This window comes from Solanum verrucosum, unplaced genomic scaffold, assembly GCF_900185275.1.
Source record: "Solanum verrucosum unplaced genomic scaffold, falcon-dt-bn FXZP01000049.1, whole genome shotgun sequence".
Classification (NCBI taxonomy): Eukaryota; Viridiplantae; Streptophyta; class Magnoliopsida; order Solanales; family Solanaceae; genus Solanum; species Solanum verrucosum.
The window spans coordinates 4406119-4430086 of NW_026020221.1; the positions used below are offsets into that span (position 1 = coordinate 4406119).

General features: G+C 33.8%; 4 protein-coding genes, 2 non-coding genes and 1 pseudogene across 6 annotated transcripts in view; 4 read left to right on the forward strand and 3 right to left on the reverse strand.

Annotated features, from left to right (window-relative positions):
* LOC125830853 (dihydroxy-acid dehydratase, chloroplastic) overlaps nt 1-23968 on the forward strand; it is a 275530-nt gene that overhangs the window by 182303 nt on the left and 69259 nt on the right. The window lies entirely within an intron of this gene.
* The window catches only part of LOC125830891 (stress-response A/B barrel domain-containing protein HS1), a 241399-nt gene that overhangs the window by 150433 nt on the left and 66998 nt on the right, over nt 1-23968 (forward strand). The window lies entirely within an intron of this gene.
* Nucleotides 186-1841, reverse strand: LOC125831127 (DELLA protein RGL1-like). The gene has a single exon (XM_049510312.1). The coding sequence runs from the start codon at nt 1839-1841 to the stop codon at nt 186-188; it is 1656 nt and encodes a 551-aa protein (XP_049366269.1).
* Nucleotides 4479-9798, forward strand: LOC125830855 (ATP-citrate synthase beta chain protein 2-like; annotated as a pseudogene).
* On the forward strand, nt 16143-20848 carry LOC125830846 (phytochrome B-like). Its single transcript, XM_049510019.1, has 4 exons — nt 16143-18202; nt 19293-20097; nt 20189-20482; nt 20589-20848. The coding sequence occupies exons 1-4, from the start codon at nt 16144-16146 to the stop codon at nt 20806-20808; spliced, it is 3378 nt and encodes a 1125-aa protein (XP_049365976.1). The 5' UTR covers nt 16143; the 3' UTR covers nt 20809-20848.
* LOC125831797 (small nucleolar RNA snoR118) lies at nt 21365-21453 on the reverse strand. The gene has a single exon (XR_007443205.1). It is a non-coding gene; the product is annotated as a small nucleolar RNA snoR118 (small nucleolar RNA).
* LOC125831791 (small nucleolar RNA R66) lies at nt 21572-21646 on the reverse strand. The gene has a single exon (XR_007443199.1). It is a non-coding gene; the product is annotated as a small nucleolar RNA R66 (small nucleolar RNA).

Below are 23968 nucleotides of genomic sequence, written 5' to 3' on the forward strand. Positions count from 1 at the left end.
TCGGTTGGTTGGTTACCTGTGACCTTTCACCTTGTTGGTGAGGGTTCGATTTCCACCTTGTAATCCCCTCCCCCATTTCCCCCTTCCTTCTACCCCTATTTTTTTAAACAATAACTAATGTAAAAATATTGTTTGAAATTAATCATCATGATAATACATTCATAAAACATGTTATACATTACATTTCAAGAAAATTTCCAAGCAGAAAGTGAATTAAGAGGGGTTCCTTTCCATCCAATTAGTAGACAATTTTTGTTCATTTCCAGTGTGCAACAACTCCCACAAGCAAAATTCTTGAGCACCAAGTTTGCCTGATACAATGATGACATGCTTAGCTCCATTTCCTCCATACCATATCGCGTGAAAAACGCCCTCCAGACGTCTACTTTTACATGTCTAATGGTCCTTTCCTCACCCTCAGTTGCCACAATGCTTCTTATTCCCTGGCTCAGATGCTCCAGTTCTGTGGCTGTCCTGTTTCGTTCATCGTTCTTCATGCAATCCTCCAACGAGTCAAAAAATGCACCATAGAAAAAAAGGGCTTCCACAAACCGGTCCACGAATACTGGTGAATTATGGTTTGCTTCCACTTCTATAACGATCATTGCTCGAGGATTTATACCTTTGATAACTCTCATCAAAGAGTCAAGCTTGTCTGGTCGCGCTAACATCCACATTAGGATGTATTGCGCGAAGATAGCAATTGATTCATCATCATCTATCTCAAAATCTTCTTGCTTTAGCTCTGTCATATCCTTAACCATCACAATGTTGAAAGAAAAGGGCAAGTTCAATGACTTTGCAAAGTCCATCAATCGTTCTCGTGTTTCCTCAATTTTATGCCTCAGTTTGGTACATAAAGCAGTTATCTTGAGATGTTTGATTGATTCAGATTCAAATTGATGTGTGACAAGAGCTTGCATCAAGATTGTCCATTGCATACCACTACCTATCTTGAGATCGATTATATGAACCTTTTTCGATTCTCCTACATGATCTATAATGGCTTGAACAGCAGCAAACTGAGTCACCTGAGACAGAGGTATGTTCTGATGTGCTGCAATCATAGTGAGGTTTAAGTTCATCAACGAATGCTCAATATGTTGTACTAATCGTTTCATTTCAATTCCTTTCGATGAATCTCTCCCCGTTTCCCTATCAATTCTCTCATGAAGTGCTTGAGAAAAGTAGTATACTAATCTCTGAATTGCATTTCCAGTGTTGGAACACAACTTATCACACTCGTTGAGAATCCTTCTAGCGCGATCAAACTGTTTCTGTCCTACTTTCTCAGCAGAAGCAAGAAGATTTTCGACTAGTGCCACATTTCTAGTGTCTTCCTCAGGAAGGCCAAGAAATGAGCTCGCGAATGGATGGCTAAACATGTATGGTTCTTGATCACCACGAATAGTAAACGATTGGATGAACTTTTCAGCACCTAAACGAAGGATTTCGTCTGTAGATAACATAGATCCATTGTCATCCTTGATACATTCATTACTAATAATGATGTTCTGTTCCGTTTTTGATCTTTTGATGAACCTAGTTGTGTCATAATCTTTCAGGATCTTGAATGATGAAGGCAATTGAGATTGTTGATGAGAAAAATCCCACATCGGACGATCTAGACGAGAACCTGAACTCTTTATAAGACTTGTACAATCATTTTCCCTTTGAACTAACTTCTGCGGTTGAGTTAGGTTCATCAACGGCTCTATTTCTTCCACATTAAAATCCCAATCATCAACACTAACAAAATCAAAGTCTAATAAGTTCATTTCATTTGATTCTGAACTATTTAATTCCTTGAATTTATTAGAAACTTGATCAAAATTCAACATTTTTTGCTCAAATCTTGAATAGTATTGAAAACAAGCTTGGTATAAGTCTTCCCAACATATACTAATCCATGTTTATTTGTCTTTTTTATATGAGATTGTTTTGGAGATTTTGATGGTATTGTCTGTTATATACATACAACAACAACAACAATTGCATAGCCAGTGTTATCCCACAAGTGATGTATGGATAAGAATAAGCGTGTATGCAGACTTTATCCCTGGGAGGTATAAATGTTGTTTCCAACTCGCTATATCCAACCCTTTCTTTTTTTGTTTTTCACCTGAGTTCGACTAATAAACTAATAAAGATTCGCATCTGAAAATTAAATTGAAGTGTTCCTTACTAAAGACGATTTTCAAAATTTTAATAGTTTTTGGAGATTTTGATAATATTGTCTGCTATATCTAAACACCTTTGATATTGACTATGATATTCACCTTAAAGAAATCAAAATTAACGTACTCAAGTACGTAATCACTTGAAAAAACAATTGTTTTTTTTGGAAAATACGATGAAGACGGTCGAAAAACAATTGTCAATTCCAACGTATTCGATATTTTCTATTCAAAGTGTTTCGTGCAAACGATATACATGCGCCTTTTATAATTGTGTAATTATAGAAATCGAACTCTGAAAAATAATATTTTTCATTTAGAAAAATATATAATCGATCTTCAGAAATAGGTAGGAGGTCGGTTTTTGATATCAGAGATATTGTCCTAGTCGATATCAAAAACCGACCTCCATAGATCAATTTTAAAGATATATATTTTTCAGCTTTTTTTCAGTAGTAGTTTAAACAAGGAGTAATATATTTCAAGAAAAAGAAAAAGAGAATAATATAAAGACAAAATAATATTTATTCGTGACTCAATTATGTATATTAATTTATTATTATTATTATTGTTTTTATATTTTTCATAAAATTTAAATTTTGAATCCACCCACATGTACTCATTAATTCTTGTTCTTTCTGAATTAGCTATTACTTTCATCCATTTTTATTTGTCATGTTACACTTTTCGAAAGTTAATTTGACTAATTTTCAAAGTTAATTAGATTACATTAATTTGATATTTTAAACAAAAAAAATTAGATATTCAAAAACTATACGAAAAGTAATATAAATTACAATTTTTTGCATATTAATATAATTAAAAAAATACATCATAAAATGCTACTCAAAGTTCTTATAATTTAACTCTAAAAAAGAAAATCACCACAATTAAATGTGGACGAAGGGAGTAGTATATTTAGCAGGGCTACTATTCCCATGCAGCAGCCCCACTCCTCTCTGTACAATAATTGTGAATATAATTACGTACGCACACATCTATTTCTCTTTTCCCCACTTCCGACCAATTAAGGTCGTGGTGGGGATACATGAAATGTTCATGATTTTTAGCAGTAATTAATTAATGATCATAATTTTAATTATGATTAAATATGTATTTTTAAAAATAATTAATACTATTTGTAAATGTTCCTAATGGCAATTAACTAATATCAATAAAATTTTATCACTCTTTGTTAACGTGTATATTTATTGCCGCTAAAAGCTATTTTTATTGTAGTGACATTGATTTTGAAATCAATAATTATCACTTATTAACCACACACATTGATTTAAATTCTGATTCTACAGCTTGAGTGTCAATCACATGAACTATCAGATGATATACACATCCTCTTGGAGATCATTTTGTGAGCCTTAAGATATTATGAGGTAGGTTCATTTCTTTTCTCTAATTCAATCAAAAAAAAAAATATTTTTTTGTGTTATTGTGTCTGTGATTTTGTCATTTTCTGTGGGAAAATGCTCAAATACGTCATTGAACTATGAGAAAAGGCTCATTTGTGTCATCCTTTAAGAGTTTGGCTGATCTATGTCATTTCCGTTTGAGGAAAGACTTATTCATGCCATTATGTGTTAACTATTGTGCCTTTTCTCAAACGAAAATGGTATAGTTGAGCCAAACTTTTAATGGATGGCATGGATGAGCCTTTTTTTTCAAACGAAAATGGGCATAGATGAGGTAAACTTTTAACGGATGGCATAGATGAGCCTTTTCTCAACGTTTAATGACATATTTGAGCCTTTTTCCTTCTGCTGAATTTTGGATTCAAATTTATGTTTGTTAGTATATAATCACTTGAATTGTTTGTCTCCTTAGGTGTTTTCGAGCTTATTAAATTACTAGAAAAGTAGTGGATTCAGTGATGCTCTGCCTTTGCTTGTTCAGTGTGAAGGAGAATGTTTTCCAAATTTTTTTAGGAAAGTAGTGTTTTTTAAAAAAAAAAAAATATTGTCCGAGAACATTTATATGTAATTTAGTAAAATACTATCGAGTGTGGAAGTGAGGGGTAGGTGGTTAATAGATGGGGGTTTGGAGGAGACGGTGAGCTTGGAATTGTCATTTATGAAACTTGTTTTCCCTACTCGAACTAGAGATTTCCATATTGATTGTGTCAGTTCGACAGTTCCACCCTCCAACACAACTCATCTTCACCCGTAGCTCCCATCCCACTATGTAGATGAGGAAAAAGTGATTATTTTGCATATATATATTAGTTATTCAATCTCCTTGACATAATAACTTTTTTATTTTTGAATTTCTGGCTCCGCCACTGTGTACAGGTCGTGAAAATTGACTAGGCAAAATGGCAACTGGACAACTTTTCTCCAGGACTACACAAGCTTTATTCTACAACTACAAGCAACTTCCTGTCCAACGAATGCTTGACTTCGATTTTCTTTGTAGTGAGTAGTATTACATTTTATGTCCTTAATCATGTTACGTTGCTCGAAAATGAACGTGAATCCAAACTTATTGTGCTTTTCGATATTGTGATAAATTGAAGTTTGCATTTTTTTGAACTTATAGGGAGAGAAACACCTTCTGTTGCTGCAATCATAAATCCTGGTTCTGAGGGATTCAAGAAACTTTTCTTCGGTCAGGAGGAAATCGCAATCCCAGTACATTCAAAGTGTGTTAATTTATTTCATTTCTTTCTCAAATTTTCATTTATCTCATTGTTGAGTTCTTAAATTTGGTTCCTGACAATTTTTTATCAAGTGCTTACCATCACTGAAAAGCTACAACTTAAGTTTTTAGATGAGACAGTCACACACTTTTGAGTAGTAGCAAATTTTGTGGTATTACTAATTTTCATTCTTATTTGCAATTTTTACACTTTCTACAGCGTTGAAGCTGCTTGCGCTGCGCATCCCACAGCTGATGTATTTATAAACTTCGCATCTTCAAGAAGGTTGGTAGTGTTAAGAGCAGGAATTCACTACGAACTTCGTGGCTAATCTAATCACTCGTAGCTAACAGAAATTTTTGATAATCTATCGCTAAGTAGGATTAGTGTGGTGGATTTTTCTGTTTAGCTACAAAATTTGTCTGTTGCTAATTCTTGTTCTGTTAGTAGTGCTCCTTCTTCTCTGGAAGAAAATATGATAATGCAAAAGATGTGCTCTGATCATTAATTTCTTAACTCAATGCAGTGCTTTTGCTTCCTCCATGTCTGCTCTTAAACAGCAAACCATCAGAGTCGTAGCGATTATAGCCGAGGGTGTTCCTGAGTCAGACACTAAGCAGTTGATTGCTTATGCAAAGACAAACAATAAGGTGATTTCGTGTCCATGCATTTATATCACATTATTTCGTTGTTATTACTGCTTTCATTTCCGTATGTCCTGTTTTCAACTGCTTTGAGATGCTTTACTTGATCGAGTCGAGGGTCTATCAGTAACAACCTCTCTATCAGTGTATGCTCTACCCTCCACAAACCCCCCACCAATGGGATTACACTGGATATGTTATTGTTGTTGCAGACATTTAAGTAATGATGGAAAATCAAAGGATGAATAAACATTAGAAATATATAACTGATTCTTGAACCCCTTTCACATTCATGTCACATAGCGGTACTGCAGGAAAGAATAAAACAGCAAAATCCGATCCAATTTAGCCTTACCAATCTAACATATGATGTAAATGTGGTGCTCTTTTCAGGTAATTATTGGTCCAGCTACTGTTGGCGGCATTCAAGCCGGAGCTTTTAAGATTGGTGATACTGCTGGAACAACTGATAACATTATTCAATGCAAGCTTTATAGACCTGGATCTGTGGGCTTTGTCTCAAAATCTGTGAGTACTTTGTGGAGCCTCTTTCATCTTTAACACATAAGAGAAATCCCGTTGGTCGAATTTACAGAATACTTCATCCAAACGTATGAATAAACCGTATTGATTCCAATAGTTCAGTTAAATCTTTCAACTATTTTCTAAGTATGTTTAGCAAACGTAAATATAAAAAGTTATTGTCTTATGCTCCTTGGCAAAAGGAAAAGAGACATTCTTTTTGAAACAGACTAGAAAAGAAAATAAGATAAACAGATTGAAACGGAGCGAGTAGTACTTTTTATGGTTTCAAGAATAGTGAATGTTTCTATTATAAAAAATTGAGGATAACTTTTCCTTAATATACAGGGTGGTATGTCTGATGAACTATACAATACAATCGCCCGAGTGACTGATGGAATTTATGAAGGTTGTCATTCTGAATCTATATTCGAATCATTTTTATGACATTTGTGTTTTAAAATAAGAATGTGAATTCTGTGGATTTTGCAGGAATCGCAATTGGAGGCGATGTTTTCCCTGGCTCTACCCTTTCTGATCATGTTTTGCGCTTCAACAATATCCCACAGGTAATTGATTTGTGGAATCATATTGTTAAAAGGGCTACATATTATGCTTTTATAGTTTTATTGCAGTAAAACTAGCTCTTAAGTTTCTAAGACATGAACCTTAGTCTTAATGCATTTCTCCTGCTTCTATCAGGCCATTTTGCCCTTAATAATTTGTTCATTTTTTGAGTTATCCTTGTTTTTGTTTAATCAGGTTAAGATGATTGTTGTTCTCGGGGAACTTGATGGACGAGATGAATATTCCTTATGTTGTTCGTCTTGTATTCCCAAGATACTTGGAACAAAACTTTGAAGAACTTGGTAAGACACAATAAAGTTTAAGAACATTTTCACAACTAAAAAATTAAAACTAGTAGAAAAACTAGAATCAGAAACAAATTAGATAAAATATACGAAATATTTTTTTTCTTAAATAAGAATTGTTGTCAATATGTGTTTAAAGAATCTTACTGATTCCAACAAACTTTGCAGAAACACGAAGTTACCAAAGTTTAATGAACCGGTGAAGAACAGAAGAACATAAATTAATTCACAAATCTAAAATCTGTAACACATACCAGAATCTGGAAAAACAGAAAGAAGATCAAGCCCACTGAATGCACAGTGTCCCCTTAAGGAAATTATTCCCCTCTAGTATCCGAGGTTTGATTTGGAATATGTCCTCCCAGGATAGAATGATCTCAATCACCAGTGTATTGATACCCAAAACGCTGGTGTCAGCGAGCCACTCAACGGCAGTAAAGTACACTTAGAATACTAGATTTATTAGTAGAAGAAGAAGTCCAGAAATTGGTTCACTTTTAAAATGAGAGGAAATCCCTCAATTTATAGAAAACAAAGGGTAGTGTGAAAAGGTTCTTATTGTGCCTTACCGGAAAGGTCACAAACCTTTGGAAAAGTCACAATCTTTCGGAAAGGTCACCACCTTTCATAAAAGTCACAACTTTTCATAAAAGTCGCAACTTTTCATAAAAGTCGCAACTTTTCATTTTCCATTCACACCTTTTAAAACCCAACACCTTAGTTAAAGCCCTCAAGCAAGGAAAAATCAACAAGCCGGTTGTTGGCCGGTTGTTGGTTGGGTCGAGTCAGAAGTTCAGCTTGGCCACGCGGTGTGCTATTTCCCTTGATTCCTTCATTTTTTGCCCCTTATCATTTCCTTCCATGCATTTGTTTCTCTGATTACTATTATTCTACGTCAAATCTGAAGTCTAACTATTCTTGAAACTTTGTAACTAGGGGGAAATGAATAATGGTGAAATAGACTCAGCACAAGCAAAGAATCAAGCACTCAAAGACGCTGGAGCCGTGGTTCCTATCTCTTATGAAGTTTTTGAAGGAGTTATCAAAGAAACATTTCAAAAGCTGGTGAGTATCTTGGCATTGCACCTATCTCCCTTATCGAATTTTCTTACCTGCTATTAGTTTTAATAGAGTTGATTTCAAGTATAGTCACTCAACTAATAGTTATTGTCCCAGACCATCACTTTTTTGTTGAAGAAAGTGACTTTCTGAGATAATAAATATTAGTTGAGTGACTATCTGAGATAACAAACCCGTTTTAATAAGATCATTTGGTCATGGTGTAGGTCGAAGAGGGCAAAATAACACCTATAAAGGAAGTGACACCGCCGCAAATTCCTGAAGATCTTAGCACAGCAATTAAGGGCGGGAAAGTTCGGGTTCCAACTCATATTATTTCCACCATATCTGATGAGAGAGGTTTGAGTTGAATTCTGTGCATACTATTTAAAGATTGTTGTTTTATTTTCACCATTTTGCTGTTAATAATAATGCTGATTTCTATCTTCATTTCTATTTATAGGCGTAGAGCAACGCTATGCTGGTGTGCCCATGTCAACACTTGTGGAGCAGGGATATGGTGTCGGTGATGTCGTTTCTCTGTTGTGGTTCAAACGCACCCTACCGCGTTATTGCTCACGTTTCATTGAAGTAATCCACAATCTTTCTTTCCATTTAGTCATTAACTTGCTAATTTTAGAGACTAATCAATTTCCATCTCTATTGTCAACGTGTTTCTGAACCTTGATCTGTTTGTTTGTTGTTGATTGGACTCAACAGATTTGTATCATGATGTGTGCTGATCACGGTCCTTGTGCTTCTGGTGCCCACAATTCTATTGCGACTGCTAGGGCCGGAAAAGACCTGATTTCATGTTTAGTTTCCGGTATGTTGCAGACTAAAAGTTTTTGAGTTTGCTAAAGAGTTTTCTCCAAGTTTATTTCTCAATGGTCACTCAATTAATAGTTATTTTCTCTGAGCTTTCACTTTGAATCAAGAAGAAATGTGACTTTCTGAGATAATAACAATTGGTTGAGTAACCATATGAGAAATCAACTCTAGGATTAACGTGGCTATGTAACAGGATTGTTGACTATTGGTCCCCGATTTGGTGGTGCTATTGATGATGCTGCCCGGTATTTCAAGGATGCTTATGACAGGGTGAGAACTAAATAATTGATAAGAATTATTTCAGTTGTATGGTGAACTTGGTGCATTTCATGCTATAGCTTCTCGCGTGATCTTTATTGCAGGGTCTTCCACCATCTGAATTCGTGGAAGGTATGAAGATAAAGGGCATTTGCGTGCCAGGAATAGGCCACAGGTAGCAGCATTTCTTGTAACATTCTTGATGGATAAATCTAGTCAACTAATTGATATAATGTGCTTGAAAATGTGATGAAATTGTAACGTTTCATGCTTCGTTGCACTTATGACACTGAATCAATATATGTTATCTCTACTTGTGTGATACTAAGTGTAAAGAGAGGAGACAACAGAGATAAGAGAGTGGAGATATTGCAGCGTTATGCAAGGGAAAATTTTCCATCTGTTGAGTACATGGAGTACGCGGTTCAAGTTGAAACTTATACTCTATCAAAGGCAAACAACTTAATCCTCAACATTGATGGTGTCATCGGGTCCCTCTTCTTGGATCTCCTCGATGGCACTGGAATGTTCACCAAGCAAGAAATCGATGAAATCGTGGAAATTGGCTACCTCAATGGGCTGTTTGTGCTAGCTCGTTCAATCGGTCTCATTGGGTAGTTTCCTTGTAGCTTTTCGACTTAGCTTTGTTCTCTATCAGTTGTCTTAACGTATTTTTCAATCTCAGGCACACATTCGACCAGAAGAGAATGAAACAGTCTCTATACCGTCACCCTTGGGAAGATGTTTTATACACCAAGTGAAATGCTCAGACTGGCAGCAGGCAGATAGTTGCCTGATATCCCAATCAAGCATTGTCATTCAACGTACTGATCATCGTTCATGCGTTCCACGAGTATTTTCACTCTCGAGGACTTGGCCTAGAAGTTCATTTTGCAAGTTAATTCGCGGGGAGTCGACAAAAAATCAACTCTCAGTTAATATTCATGATCAATTCTTAGTATCTCTGCATAATGCAGAAATAACACATCCATTGTTGTTTGCTCATTCCTAGTGGCCTTTGCTCCTCTTGTGTTGAGCCCTGTATCATTCGCTAATGGAATAAAATGTATTTCCAAATGTTACTCTCTCTCGTTTCAATTTGTTTGTCTTACTTTCCTTTTTAATCTATTTGATTCAAAAAGAATGTCTTCTTTAGTTTCTTAAGCTGCGTGTCAAGTCCTGATCGGTTAAGATGTGAACCATTGGACATTCCAGACGAAATAAGTTTATAATTTCATCATACAAGAAAGTAGCTGGATATATTAGAGTCTATTAGAGTCTGGCGTCAAAACGGACATTTTTTAGGCCGTACTACATATCAAAAGGGACCCTCCTTAAAAACACAAACCAAAACGGACACTTGGCCTATATATGAGCGAACTGTGACAAATGTACTTAACTCCGTCAGTTTACCCCAAGGGCCAAAATACATTACTCTCACAAAAAAATTGTGATGCATTTTGGCCTTTGGGATAAATGACGGAATTAAGTTTGTTTGTGACACTTCGCCCATCTGTTTTTAGTTTGTGTTATTAGGGAGGGTCCCTTTTGTTATGTATTGCCCAAAAAATATTTGTTTTGCTGTCAGACTCGGATATATTATCCTCTGTTCTAATTTTTCCTTTCTTCCAACTTATGTAGTGGCATTTGATTAGGCACTAAGTTTAAGAAATAAAGAAAAATATTAGTCTAAATAAGTCATAAATATTGTATGTGTTATTCTTTACCAGAAAAAATAGGAAAGAAAATGTGGCACATAAAATGATACCATGAAAGCAACTTATATTCAAAATTTAAACCTAATGAGTTACAAATTCTTAGTTATTTAAAATTATGAGTTCAAAACTTCATATTTATACCCTTACGCTCCAATTTATGAAGTAAAATTTGACTCGACGTAGAATTTAAGGGGGAAAAAGGGAACATGTGAGATTCTGCGCATGGTGTTGATTTTGGGACCCCAAATATAACACATAGTCGAAAAATAACTTCGAAGCTTCATATTACTTATGCAAGAAACTTTTAACATATTTGTCTGATCTTTAATTTGGAAGTAATCAGGGAGTAATTAGGGGGGAATCTTATTGAAAATCTCTTTAATTACACAACAATTTTTTAAAACTTTAAAAAAATCATTTATTTTAAATTATGAAAAAAATTCTCAAATAATTTAAGTGTGTAATGTTCAAATGAACCTCTTAGATTCAATGATAGTTCTCAGATGATCAATTGAATATCTTTCGTTAAAAAAATTACATATATTAAATGTTAAACATCTTTAATGAATTTTAGTAGACATAATACATAAACATATCTTTTAATTTGGTCTTAACTGACATCTTTATCCTTCAACTCTGAGCGTGCATAAATAGACACATATGTCCTATGTGACGTCTTATATTCAATTTGAGTCTTATATGTCAGTTTCCGTTTTACGTGATAATTTGTGTCTTATATAGTAATTTGTATTCAACACGGTGTCCAATGCGTATTATGACTTGACGCATTTGTCTACCTGTTCAACTTTATACAAATTTAAATATCTACTTATACACCTGAAATTGAAATGCATAAATATTAGCTAAAGATCAAATTAATTAACAAATTTATATAAGGGAAAAGGCTCAAATATGCCATAAAACTTTGACAAATGGTTCATCTATGTCATTCGTTAAAAGTTTGGCTCATATATGTTATTTCCATTTAAGAAAAGGTTCGTTCATGCCATTTTTGTTAACTAAAAATAGTTTCCGTTTTACAAAAAAATAAAATAACAAGTGGTCAATTATGATTGGTCACAACATTAATTAAATTATTTTTTTACAAGATAAAAGGTTCAAATATGTCATCGAACTTTGAGAAAAAACTCATCTATACCATGCGTTAAAAGTTTGACTCATTTATGTCATTTCAGTTAACAAATAATTGGCATGGATGAATCTTTTCTCAAATAGAAATAACGTAGATGAGCCAAACTTTTAACATATAACATAAATGAGTCTTTTATCAAAATTTGATGACATGTTTGAATCTTTTCCCTTTATATAATATATCATTTTAATATCATATTCGCTGACACTTTAGCTCCGCCCCTTTGGTCCAACATTAGTCTCAATACTGAACACTTGTAAACCTCAAACTTTTGGTAGCTAAAGTCCAAAATTGACACAAGCAAAATTCATTTAAGATAAATAGGGGTGTCAATAATGGTACTATCTTCACGTGAAGAAAATGTGATCCGAAAGGGAGTGGACATTACTTGTCCACCACCAATTTACACATCATTTTCAGTCCTATTTTCTTCTCTCTTTTAAGTTTCTCCTTAGAAGCAACATGTGTGTGTCCCACAATATAATTTTCAAATTCGATTGAATTCAATAATTTCAATGAAAATGTTATATACATATATATCAAGAAATTTACTCGATAAATAACTTATCTTGAATTCAAAAGTTGTCCTATTTTAGAATTGGCATAATACATAAACATGACTCTTAACTTGGTTTCAACTGACAATTATGCCCTCCAACTTTGAGTGTGCACAAGCAAGCACTTAAACTTGTATAAAATTAAACAAGTGGACACACATGTCCTACATGGCATAATATATATAGGACGCCACGTAGGGCACAAAATTTTCATGTAGGGTGTCATGTAGGACGAATGTGTTTATTTGTTCAATTTTATACAAGTTTCACTGTCTACTTGTGTACACCCAAAGTTAAAGGTCATAGTTGTCAGTTGACGTCAAATTAAGGGTTATGTTTATATATTATGCCTTTAGAATTTGAAACATATGAATTTAAATTTTTGGCAAAGCCTAAAGGGTAAATGAAAAAAGTATTTGAATTAGTAGTAATTTTGACATAATATATCAAGATTATGTAATTTTATAATATATATGTCAAGAAGTCCCACATTGGTAGAGGGATGGAAATTTGGTCTCCTTAGGCTCATGTGTCATATCTTTACATGGTGTCAGAGTCCCAATTTGTTGTTCAACGATGTTGGGCGTCCATTTAGAAGTGTTCACGCTCCAGTTGAGGACTGGGCGTGTGGGAGAGTGTTAAGAAGCCCCACATCGATAGAGGGATGAGAATTTGGTCTCCTTATATGAATTTGGACAGACCTCCTCTCATGAGCTAGCTTTTGGGATTGAAGTAGGCTCAGGTGTCATATCTTTACAATATACTCTTATATACGTATATGTATATTTAAAAATCCTAGTCATTATTGTTTACACATAGAACTAGTCATACATTCAACTTCTGCTTTGAAAACACATACTATATAGTTAGCTAAACATATTTTAATATGCTTGTTAAGATTATATAATAAGCATTTAAAAACACTTGCTATTGTTTTTTTTCTTCTTTTACGTAAATTTAATACACTTGAGTTGATAGTTTTTTCGAAAGCAACCTATTTCCATGAAGTAATGATAAAATCAATGTACACTTCATCCTCCCTATATTCTAAAATTCTACTTAATGAGATTTTACCGAGTATGTTATTATTGTTGTGTTGAAACGCTTGCTATAAAAAAAGTAAATTTAAAATTTGAATAAAAAATATGTAATATAAATACTTTATAATATGTTTAAATGACAAGGGGGTAACTCTTCATATCTTTGCATATGGTCAATCTGCAAATGCAGCCAATGAAATGATTTGCTTTTATTACCAAACAAACATTCAATTCATCACAACCACAAATATTTCCAACTCATGAAAATAACACAATAGACAAAATCTAGATAATATTTTTTGATATCAATTTTATGCATAAAAAAGGGGAAAAAAGAAAAGTTAAAGGAAGAAAAGGTTCATGAATGAGTCCAAATGATCAGGTTTCTTTTCTGAGTTTTTGTTCAACTTTTGTTATGTTTTTTTTTGGGCCAAATTTATTTGTTTGTATTAGATAGTGCTGTTTTTTTCATTGTATTTATTGCAAATAGTTCTACTTTGTGATAAATGGTAAAGAAAAATCTTGCAATATTATTAAGAGGTATATTTATTCGCACTCGATATTTATTGATAATTGAAGATTAAAGTAAAGACATATACTCCCTCCGTCCCATTTTATGTGGCAACATTTCCTTTTTGGTCAGTCCCAAAAAGAATGTCACATTTCCTTATATGGCAAGTTTATAAAAGTACAATTCCTCTTTTATCCTTGTTGGTCCCACTTAATCTTAAAATAATATTCCAATACATTTATGAGGAGAGAGAAAAAAAGTCTACTTTTTAAAGGGCAATTTGGTAAACATTTCAAAGTCTTCATTTATTTCTTAAACTCCGTGCCCGGTCAAATGTTGCCACATAAAATGGGACGGAGGGAGTAATATTTAATTTAAATTAAATGATATACATATATATTGCATTTATTACTTTAATATCAATATTAGGGATAACTTTTTTATTTAAATAATAATAAAACCATAGGAATCAAACAAACAAAAACTACTTTTTGCTTGCTTTACACCTTTTTGCCATTCTTTAATTCAATAGAGTCACCAAATATACCTAACCAACTACTCCATTAAAGTGTAGCATTTTTTTTTCACAATCAATATAATTTTTATATTTATAATAATAATAATAATTTATAATAATAATAGTTCTTCGAAATGACTCAGTTAGTTTGGAGGGTGGTCGTCCACATAGATGATCCAGGATCGATCCCCCCTCAATGTCTTCTGAGTCGAGTTTGTCGCATAGGGCTTACCTAGTGCAGTTTACATCCCATGTGTGATGCACAAAGTGCTCATCCGAACAGGGGCGGCTATATGCTGTGTAAAATAAGGCTTATGCCTTACGCCCCCAAATTTTTATCAAGAATAAATTATGTGTTAAAAAATTTATAGAAAAAATTGATTATTTATGATTAAAAGTATAATATTTTTAAAATATATTATTTTACCCACTTTAACATTTTTTGTACTTTGTTAAAAATAAGAATTAATAATGAAAAGTGTTGAACAAAGTGAATTATAAATTCTTTTTAAAAAAAAAAAACAAAATTTAGCTTCAAGCAATACAACAAGCATATTAAAATGGGGTATACCAAGTCATCAACTTCATGAGATTCTATGGTTCTAACTCTTATCTTTATTCAATATTTTTCAACGTATTACTTATAGAAATAAATTTGAATAAATGTGTATATGAAGTTTGTTTATATTTTAGGCCTCAAATTGAAATTTCGTTTTAGGCCCCCAATTACGTTGAGCCTCCCCTGCACCCGAAGACCAGAGGTTATGATTTCTGAGTCGAGCTTGTCGCATAGAACTTGTCTAGTGCGGTTTACATTCCCTGATGCAGCCGAGGTTATGACAACTGCGAATTAGCCGAAGTTTTGAAAATATTTATAATTAGCTTAACTTTTTGGGTTATCCAATTGAGCTTATTATGAATAGTTATTTATAAGTAATATACATGTGATAGTAAGTCACTTTAATTTTAATTTAATAATTCAAAAGGGTTTTGTATTGTTGGTGTATAATACTCTTAGACTCAATCAAGGATCTCCCCTATTGCTTGGGTTCGGATAAATTCAGTAACTTTTTCATAATTCTCTATACATAATTAAAAAAATTCACAAAATATCTATAAATATTTACTCGTGAATTCAGTTACAATTTTAATACAACCAAATCTTTATAATAGTAACTTTTAACAATCAAGTTTTTTTCTTTCTAAATCGACTTTCATATTACATTTTATTATATATTCTTTATAATAACATCTTGCTATAACAATCAAAAAAATATCCGAACAACATCTTTATAGAGAAATTCAACTGTATCAATTTGAGATTATTATACAAATTCACAACCTTCAAATCTAAAATTCACTTGAACGAGTTCTTTATCTCATGTACCAAACGAGTCCGAACCTTCTATCTTCAAGATAGCAACAACTATTTTTTTATTTTTTTTGGTATACCAATTCTAGTTGTTAACCTCTAAACATCTATTAAAAGTATACTATTTGTACTTATTCTATTTTTATATATTTGTCTTGCTTCTCTCTCCTTTTTCCTTCACTATTAGGAAAAAGAAAAAAAAAACTTGTTGTTGTTCTACAAATATGCAATAATCTTGTTCTTGTTGTTGAGTGATTCAAAAATGGCTTCTGGAAGTGGAAGTAGAGGAAAATATGGTCGTAATCATCAGCCAAAAAATCAATCTCAATTTTCAGGTACAAGTAATAATGCATTAAGCAAAGCAGTAGCACAATATACAACTGATGCTAGGCTACATGCTGCATTTGAACAATCTGGAGAGTCTTTTGATTATTCACAATCTGTTAGAAATACTACAGAATCTGTAACAGAGCATCAAATTACTGCTTATTTGAATAAAATGCAAAGAGGGGGTCATATTCAGCCTTTTGGTTGTACGATAGCTGTTGATGAGTTGAGTTTTTGTGTTATTGCTTACAGTGAAAATGCATGTGAGATGCTTGATATAATGCCGCAATCAGTTCCAAGTCTTGAGAAGACTGAAATTCTCAAGATTGGAACTGATGTGAGGACCCTTTTTAGTTCTTCGAGTTCTGGTTTGCTTGAAGGTGCTTTTGGGGCACGTGAAATTACGTTGTTGAATCCGATTTGGGTTCATTCGAAGAATTCTGGGAAACCCTTTTATGCGATATTGCATAGGATTGATGTGGGGATTGTGATTGATTTAGAGCCAGCTAGAACAGAAGACCCTGCATTGTCTATTGCTGGAGCTGTGCAATCGCAGAAACTTGCTGTGAGAGCTATTTCGCTTTTGCAATCGTTACCTAGTGGGGATATTGATCTTTTGTGTGATACTGTTGTTAAGAGTGTGAGGGAGCTTACAGGGTATGATCGGGTTATGGTGTATAAGTTTCATGATGATGAACATGGGGAGGTAGTGGCGGAGAGTAGAAGATCGGATTTGGAACCTTATATTGGTTTGCATTATCCAGCTACTGATATTCCACAAGCATCAAGATTCTTGTTTAAGCAGAACAGGGTTAGAATGATTGTGGATTGTACTGCCACACCTGTGAGGGTTATTCAGGATGAATTACTCAAGCAGCCTTTATGTTTAGTTGGCTCAACACTTAGGGCTCCTCATGGTTGTCACCTTCAGTATATGGTCAATATGGGAAATGTTGCGTCGTTAACACTGGCTGTTGTTATAAATGGAAATGATGATGAAGTTGCTGGAGGCCGAAATGCAATGAGATTATGGGGGTTGGTTGTTGGGCACCACAGTTCAACTCGGTTCATTCCTTACCCCCTTCGTTATGCCTGTGAATTCCTTATGCAGGCATTCGGGCTCCAACTAAACATGGAATTACAATTGGCATCGCAGTTGGCTGAAAAGCGTGTTTTGAGGACACAGACACTGTTATGTGACATGCTTCTCCGAGATTCACCTACGGGGATTGTTACTCAGAACCCAAGTATTGTCGACCTTGTGAAATGTGATGGGGCCGCTTTGTACTACCAGGGGAGATACTATCCTTTGGGAATTACACCTACTGAAGCCCAAATAAAGGGCATTGTGGAGTGGCTATTAACTTGTCATGTGGACTCAACAGGCCTAAGTACTGATAGTTTGGCTGATGCAGGGTATCCTGAGGCAGCTTCTCTTGGTGCTGCTGTTTGTGGGATGGCTGTTGCTTATGTAACTTCAAAATACTTCCTTTTTTGGTTCCGTTCGCACACTGCAAGCGAGATAAAGTGGGGTGGTGCAAAGCATCATCCAGAAGACAAAGATGATTGGCAGAAAATGCATCCACGTTCTTCCTTTAATGCATTTTTGGAAGTTGTTAAGAGCCGCAGTTTACCATGGGAGAATGTAGAAATGGATGCAATTCACTCTTTGCAGCTTATACTACGTGATTCATTCAAGGATGCTGAGGCAAGTAATTCAAAGGCTATTGTGCATGTTCAGCTTCGGGAAGAGGGGTTGCAAGGGATGGATGAACTGAGATCTGTTGCCAGAGAAATGGTTAGATTGGTAGAGACTGCTACAGCACCCATATTTGCCGTTGATGTTGAAGGTCACATAAATGGATGGAATGCTAAAGTTGCCGAGTTGACAGAGTTGTCAGTTGAAGAAGCAATAGGGAAGTCGTTGGTTCATGATCTTGTCCATGAAGAATCACAAAGAACTGTTGAGAACCTTCTCCGCAATGCTTTAAGAGGTTAAACCAATCTGCTTTACATTTCTTTCATTCCAATAAGTGCATTTCATTATCTATGGAGTTTCCTTAGGCTGTATTGAGTGACTATTCTCTTGTCTGCTCTTCTTTGTTTTTAAAATTTTAGTGGCAAAGACATCACGGGTTCTAGTGATCACTACTTATTCCTCCTGGCATCATGCAACAAAATGATGGTTGCTTATATGTTTCCATCCATTAAAAGTAAATGAAATCATGAGATTTAGTCTTTCATTTATAGGAAAGAGGATGTGCGAATGGGAGGGATTGCATGTTTGGTTTTACGGATAAGAATCTCTTAGCAAGATGTGTTCTTTTTACGTTCATGTTTAGACATTGGCACTTTTAATACATTAAACGTATATCATCCATATCCCTGCGTAAACTAGAGGTTGCAGGTTCATAGAGATTTATATACTGCTTCTGATAAGAATTGACTAATTTATGATATCCATAAACATGTGTTTACCCTGGTCTGACAGAAATATTTAATATTTTACCAACTGTTCACTCCTCTCCTATTTTTTTTGTTTTTTGGTTTCAAAATAATCCTATACATCGCCTCCCATACTCTTTGCAAAAATTTCCACTAATTAGTGCTATTATGTTAGCAGTGTGGATTGTCACTATGCACTTAGAAGTTAGACGTTAGCACATATGAAGTATTGATTAGATTGTGATAAGCTAGCCCAGAAACCATACCATGTCATAAACCACCTGAAATGGAAACATGAGAAGTAATCAAAGATCTTTTATTGATCATTTAGCATGTAACAACTTGTGTCAAAGCTTTCTGATTTAATCATGAGATGAGTTATGTTGGGAGGTCAGTTTCAATGTTGATCAACTCTAGGTGATTTCAGAGCCATGGGTGTATAAAATGAAGTTGCATTTAATATCAGATTCAGGCTAATCCCGACAGTGGGTGTCAACATTCTCTCTTTAGCGCTTATGTAGCTTGAGTATATTGCACATTGTAATTGAAACTGATTGGTATCCACCCTCTTCGTGTCCCAGCCACCTACAGAAAATGAAAGTGGAGATAAACCTAATATTGTTGCTAAACCAATCACAGGTGAAGACGATAAGAACATAGAAATAAAGTTGAGGACATTTGGAGCTGAGCAACTGAAGAAGACTGTTTTTGTGGTGGTTAATGCTTGCTCTAGCAAAGACTACACAAATAACATTGTTGGTGTCTGCTTCATTGGCCAGGATATTACCGCCCAAAAAGTTGTACTGGACAAATTTGTTCGCATACAAGGTGATTACAAGGCCATTATGCACAGCCCTAATCCTCTGATCCCGCCCATTTTTGTATCAGATGAGAACACTTGTTGCTTTGAGTGGAACACTGCAATGGAAAAACTTAGTGGTTGGAACAAAGAAGAAATCATTGGGAAAATGTTGGTTGGTGAGATTTTTGGCACTTTCTGCCGGCTCAAGGGCCCAGACGCCATGACAAAATTCATGATCATGTTGCATAAGGCAATTGGAGGCCAGGAGATAGACAAATTCCCTTTTTCCTTTTCTGACCGAAATGGAAAATTTGTTCAAGCTCTTTTGACTGCAAACAAGAGAGTCAATGTGGATGGCCAAATTATTGGGGCCTTTTGTTTCTTGCAGATTGCAAGTCCTGAATTGCAGAGAACTCTAATGCAGAGACAACAGGAAAAGACTAGTAACTTTCGGATGAAAGAGTTGGCTTACATTTGTCGGGAAATAAAGAATCCTCTAAATGGTATACGCTTTACAAATTCATTACTAGAGGCCACAGAATTGACTGAAAACCAGAAGCAGTTTCTGGAAACAAGTGCTGCTTGTGAGAGACAGATGTCTAAGATCATAAGGGATATTGATCTGGACAATATTGAGGATGGGTAATTCCATATACAAGTGTTTTATATTTTTCCTTTGCTTCAATTTGTAATGTTTGTTGCAAAGATGATTTAACCATTAAACTTGTAACAGTTCACTGGAGCTTGAGAAAGGAGAATTTTTACTTGCGAGTGTGATAGATGCTGTTGTTAGCCAAGTTATGTTATTATTGAGGGAAAGAGGTGTGCAACTTATCCGGGATATTCCAGACGAAATCAAGACATTGAGGGTCTATGGAGATCAAGTGAGAATTCAACAGGTTTTTGCTGATTTCTTGCAGATTATGGCAAGCTACACACCATCCCAACAAGGGTGGGTAGAAGTCCATCTTCAACCAAGTATAAATCAAATTTCAGATGGAGTAACTATGGTACATATTGAGTTCAGGTAACTTTTACTTTTTCCAGTACATGAGCTATATCAACATTCTTCCACCATAATATGTTTTTAACTTGTAGTTGTTTTTTTTTGTGTGTGTGTTTTCTGGGAAAAGGATTGTTTGTCCTGGTGAAGGTCTTCCTCATGAATTGATCCAAGATATGTTCCATAATAGTCAGTGGGTAACTCAACAAGGTCTAGGGCTAAGCATGTGTAGAAGAATCCTACAGCTTATGAATGGTCAAGTCCAGTATATCAGAGAATCAGAAAGATGTTTTTTCCTAATTATCCTTCAACTACCAATGCCCCAAAGTGATTCAATGAGTGTTAGATAGTTTAACAGCAGCTATATTCATTGCAATCTGGTAAAACAATACGGGTATTGAATCATCATGAGCTGTTGGTTTTTGAATCTACTGTACTAGGACTAATTTTTAACACCATAGTGTCACGAACTATTCGACTGGCAAAGTGATAATAATCTCGAGCTATTGTAAGTATGCTTGTGGAATTAGTATAGACATTGTATGATAGTGTGGCAGAATCTAATTCCAGTTCATACTTGGATATGCCATTGTCCACTTTCGGATAGCATACGCAGCCAGCGCTCCCGTTTATATGATGATATAAAGTTGATAACAACATGTAAAACTAGAATTTTGAGTCATTTATTGGTCAAAATAAGTAGAAATGTATAAGAATATGAGATATAAATAATTTAAAAAGTATAAATTTTATTTATATGAAATAAATTATTTTCACTAGGTCAATTTTATATTCGAAAAATCCTAAATCTAGACATCTCAAGGATTTCATTTATGAAATAATCGCATGTTCATATGACATGTCCAAACGCCTACTAAACCTAATTTACTATAAAAAAAAAAATAGTGATCAGATATAGCTTTCTAGGCAGCAATTGTGCATCAATATAAACAGTTTTAATAAACTGCTCAGAGCCCAGTGCGATCATCATCTCAAAAATAAAATCGATACACTAAACTCCCGTTTATTTTCAACATAAACAGACTTGGTGTAATTTTTATCAATCAATCAAATCATTTTTTTTTTAGTAAAATTCAAAACAATGGGGGTAAAATCCTCAGAAAAATTGCTTGTAGTTGTCATCAAAATAGAGAATTCAGGTCTCAAAGATTTCATACCATCATAGGAAAAAACCCCAAACAAAAAATTATATAATTTCAAAAAAAAAAAATATGGAAGATATAGCAGGATGTAAATTCACTGCACCTAGTAAAAATCAATACGGGTGAAGCGACTCAACTTTCCTGCAATAAATTTCTGCCTCTTTTTTTTTGCATAAAAATGCAGAGAAATAAAACCATATCCTTAATTATTTCAACAGTTTTAATTCAAAGGCAAAACAATAATTCAGATAAAAATCAGAAATTAAAAAAGATAAAGATAACAAGGAGGAGGAAGAAGAAGAAGAAAAGAACTGAGAAGGGTTTTAAGCATTGGAGCCGTACATATACTACCAGAGACTGGAATTAGGGTTTTACTTCTTCATATATTGGGCCTAGATACGGCCCATTTATTATGGGCCTAAGAAAGTCATTGGTTATCTATTATTATCTTGAGAAAATTAGACAAAAATTAATGTACTCGAAACATTGAGAGGAGTTTATATTTAGGGCAAATGACAGAAATTACATACTTTTAAGGAAAAATTACTATTTATCCTTTATAAGTTTATAATTACAGAAATCCCACAAACGGATACAATAATATAAGCGCTGATACATTAATCTGATGCGCGAGATACATTAATCGTTAACTAAGATACATTATATTTTATACATGATACATTAATCTGATGTACATTTTATACATGATACACTAATCTGATGCGTGAGATACACTAATCTGATGCGCGAGATACATTAATCTAATGCGCTGATACATTAATCTGATGCGTATAAATGAGAGATTTTGGGGATTTATAAAACTAATAGGGGATAATGGTAATAAGAGAACTTAAAGGTGGGATTTCTGTCATTTTTTCTTATATTTATACTTTGGGATTGTTTAGAGAAAATTTGAAATGAAGAAACATAGGTTTGTAATGTATGTTTTATTGTATATACGTCTCTGATACATAATGATATACTATCAAAATATTATTATATATTATTTATATAATATCGATACATTATATAGTTGATTTTGTTTACATAATATTTGCAGCCATATGGGTTGAACACAATGTGACTGGCACAAATTTTAATGGCCCAATTTTATAGCATCTAAATAAAAGAGAGATTAAAACATGGGTAAGATAATTTTATAAAGCTACATTATATTTTTAAAATTACAAAAATAGTTTTAATTTTTTTTCTTAATATAGTTGTTCAACATATTAAAAGAAATAGTGTTTTCAACTCAAGCAATAGCGAAACTTTTGACAAATGAGGCTTGCTCAAGTAGTTGAAGACTTTTGTCAACATTATAGGATAAGTAGAAACTCTATTGATCCTTCGGGGAGGGGGAAGAAGAACCATCCAACTTTTACTATAAAGTAAAAATTACACAAATCTCATAGTGTTAAGAGTTAATAACGTCATATGTTTACTCTTTTTCAAATTACAAAATCTCTTAAAATTTAAGGATTTCGGATACATCACTCAGCGTTCTAATACATTACATTTGTTGATACAGGACATATTTGTCCCGATACATCACTCAACTCCGGATACTTCGCATACCACCAATGCATTTGTTGATACAAAATACACCCGTCCCGATACATTGCGTAAGAGTGATATATTCGAGAATAGGAGAGAGAGTGAAGTTTAGAGAATACAATAAAATAAGTACATTTTTTCCTATTTTGAAATATTAGTCCATTTTTTTATTATTTTAAAACATTATTTTATTTATTTTACCCATCAATCAAACAGGAAAATGTTTTAAGTACTTCCACCAACCAAATAAATGCGCCAACCGGCATGATTGATTTGCTTCTTCCAATCATAAAAAAAAAAAAAGTGGCTTATTAGTGATGTTATGAGATAGGAAATACTAAAGTTTAAGATAGATGTTTTTTCATATAATTGCCTTTGCTTTAATAAAGTTTTATATTTTCTAAAAAATAAACTGCACTATTTAAAAAGTTATATTTATAATTTCACGAAGGGCAATAGTGAAAAATATTGTTTAAATTAAGAAAAATTATCGAAATATACAATTTATTTTACCATATTCTCTAAAATTCCTTATCTATTTGAAAAAATTACAAAACATCTCTATTCTCGGAAATATTACTTTACACGATGTATCGGGATGTTGAGAGATGTATCCGAAATCGAGACACGATGTTACCAGGACGTTTTGGGATATACCCGGATTCCATTGAAATTAAGGAATTTTTTGTAATTTGAAAAAGAACATGAATATAATGTAATTAGCTCTTAACACCGTAGAATTTGTCTAAAATTTCCTTTAAATTATGACCTTAAATATTTTTCTTAATAG

Excerpts from the sequence above, each read along its gene's own strand:
- LOC125831127 (XM_049510312.1), bottom strand. The coding sequence starts at position 1,841 with ATGTTGAATTTTGATCAAGTTTCTAATAAATTCAAGGAATTAAATAGT.
- LOC125830846 (XM_049510019.1), top strand. The coding sequence starts at position 16,144 with ATGGCTTCTGGAAGTGGAAGTAGAGGAAAATATGGTCGTAATCATCAG. Across the intron at positions 18,203-19,292 it reads TCTCCGCAATGCTTTAAGAG|GTGAAGACGATAAGAACATA; the intron begins GTTAAACCAATC and ends AACCAATCACAG. Across the intron at positions 20,098-20,188 it reads CTGGACAATATTGAGGATGG|TTCACTGGAGCTTGAGAAAG; the intron begins GTAATTCCATAT and ends AACTTGTAACAG.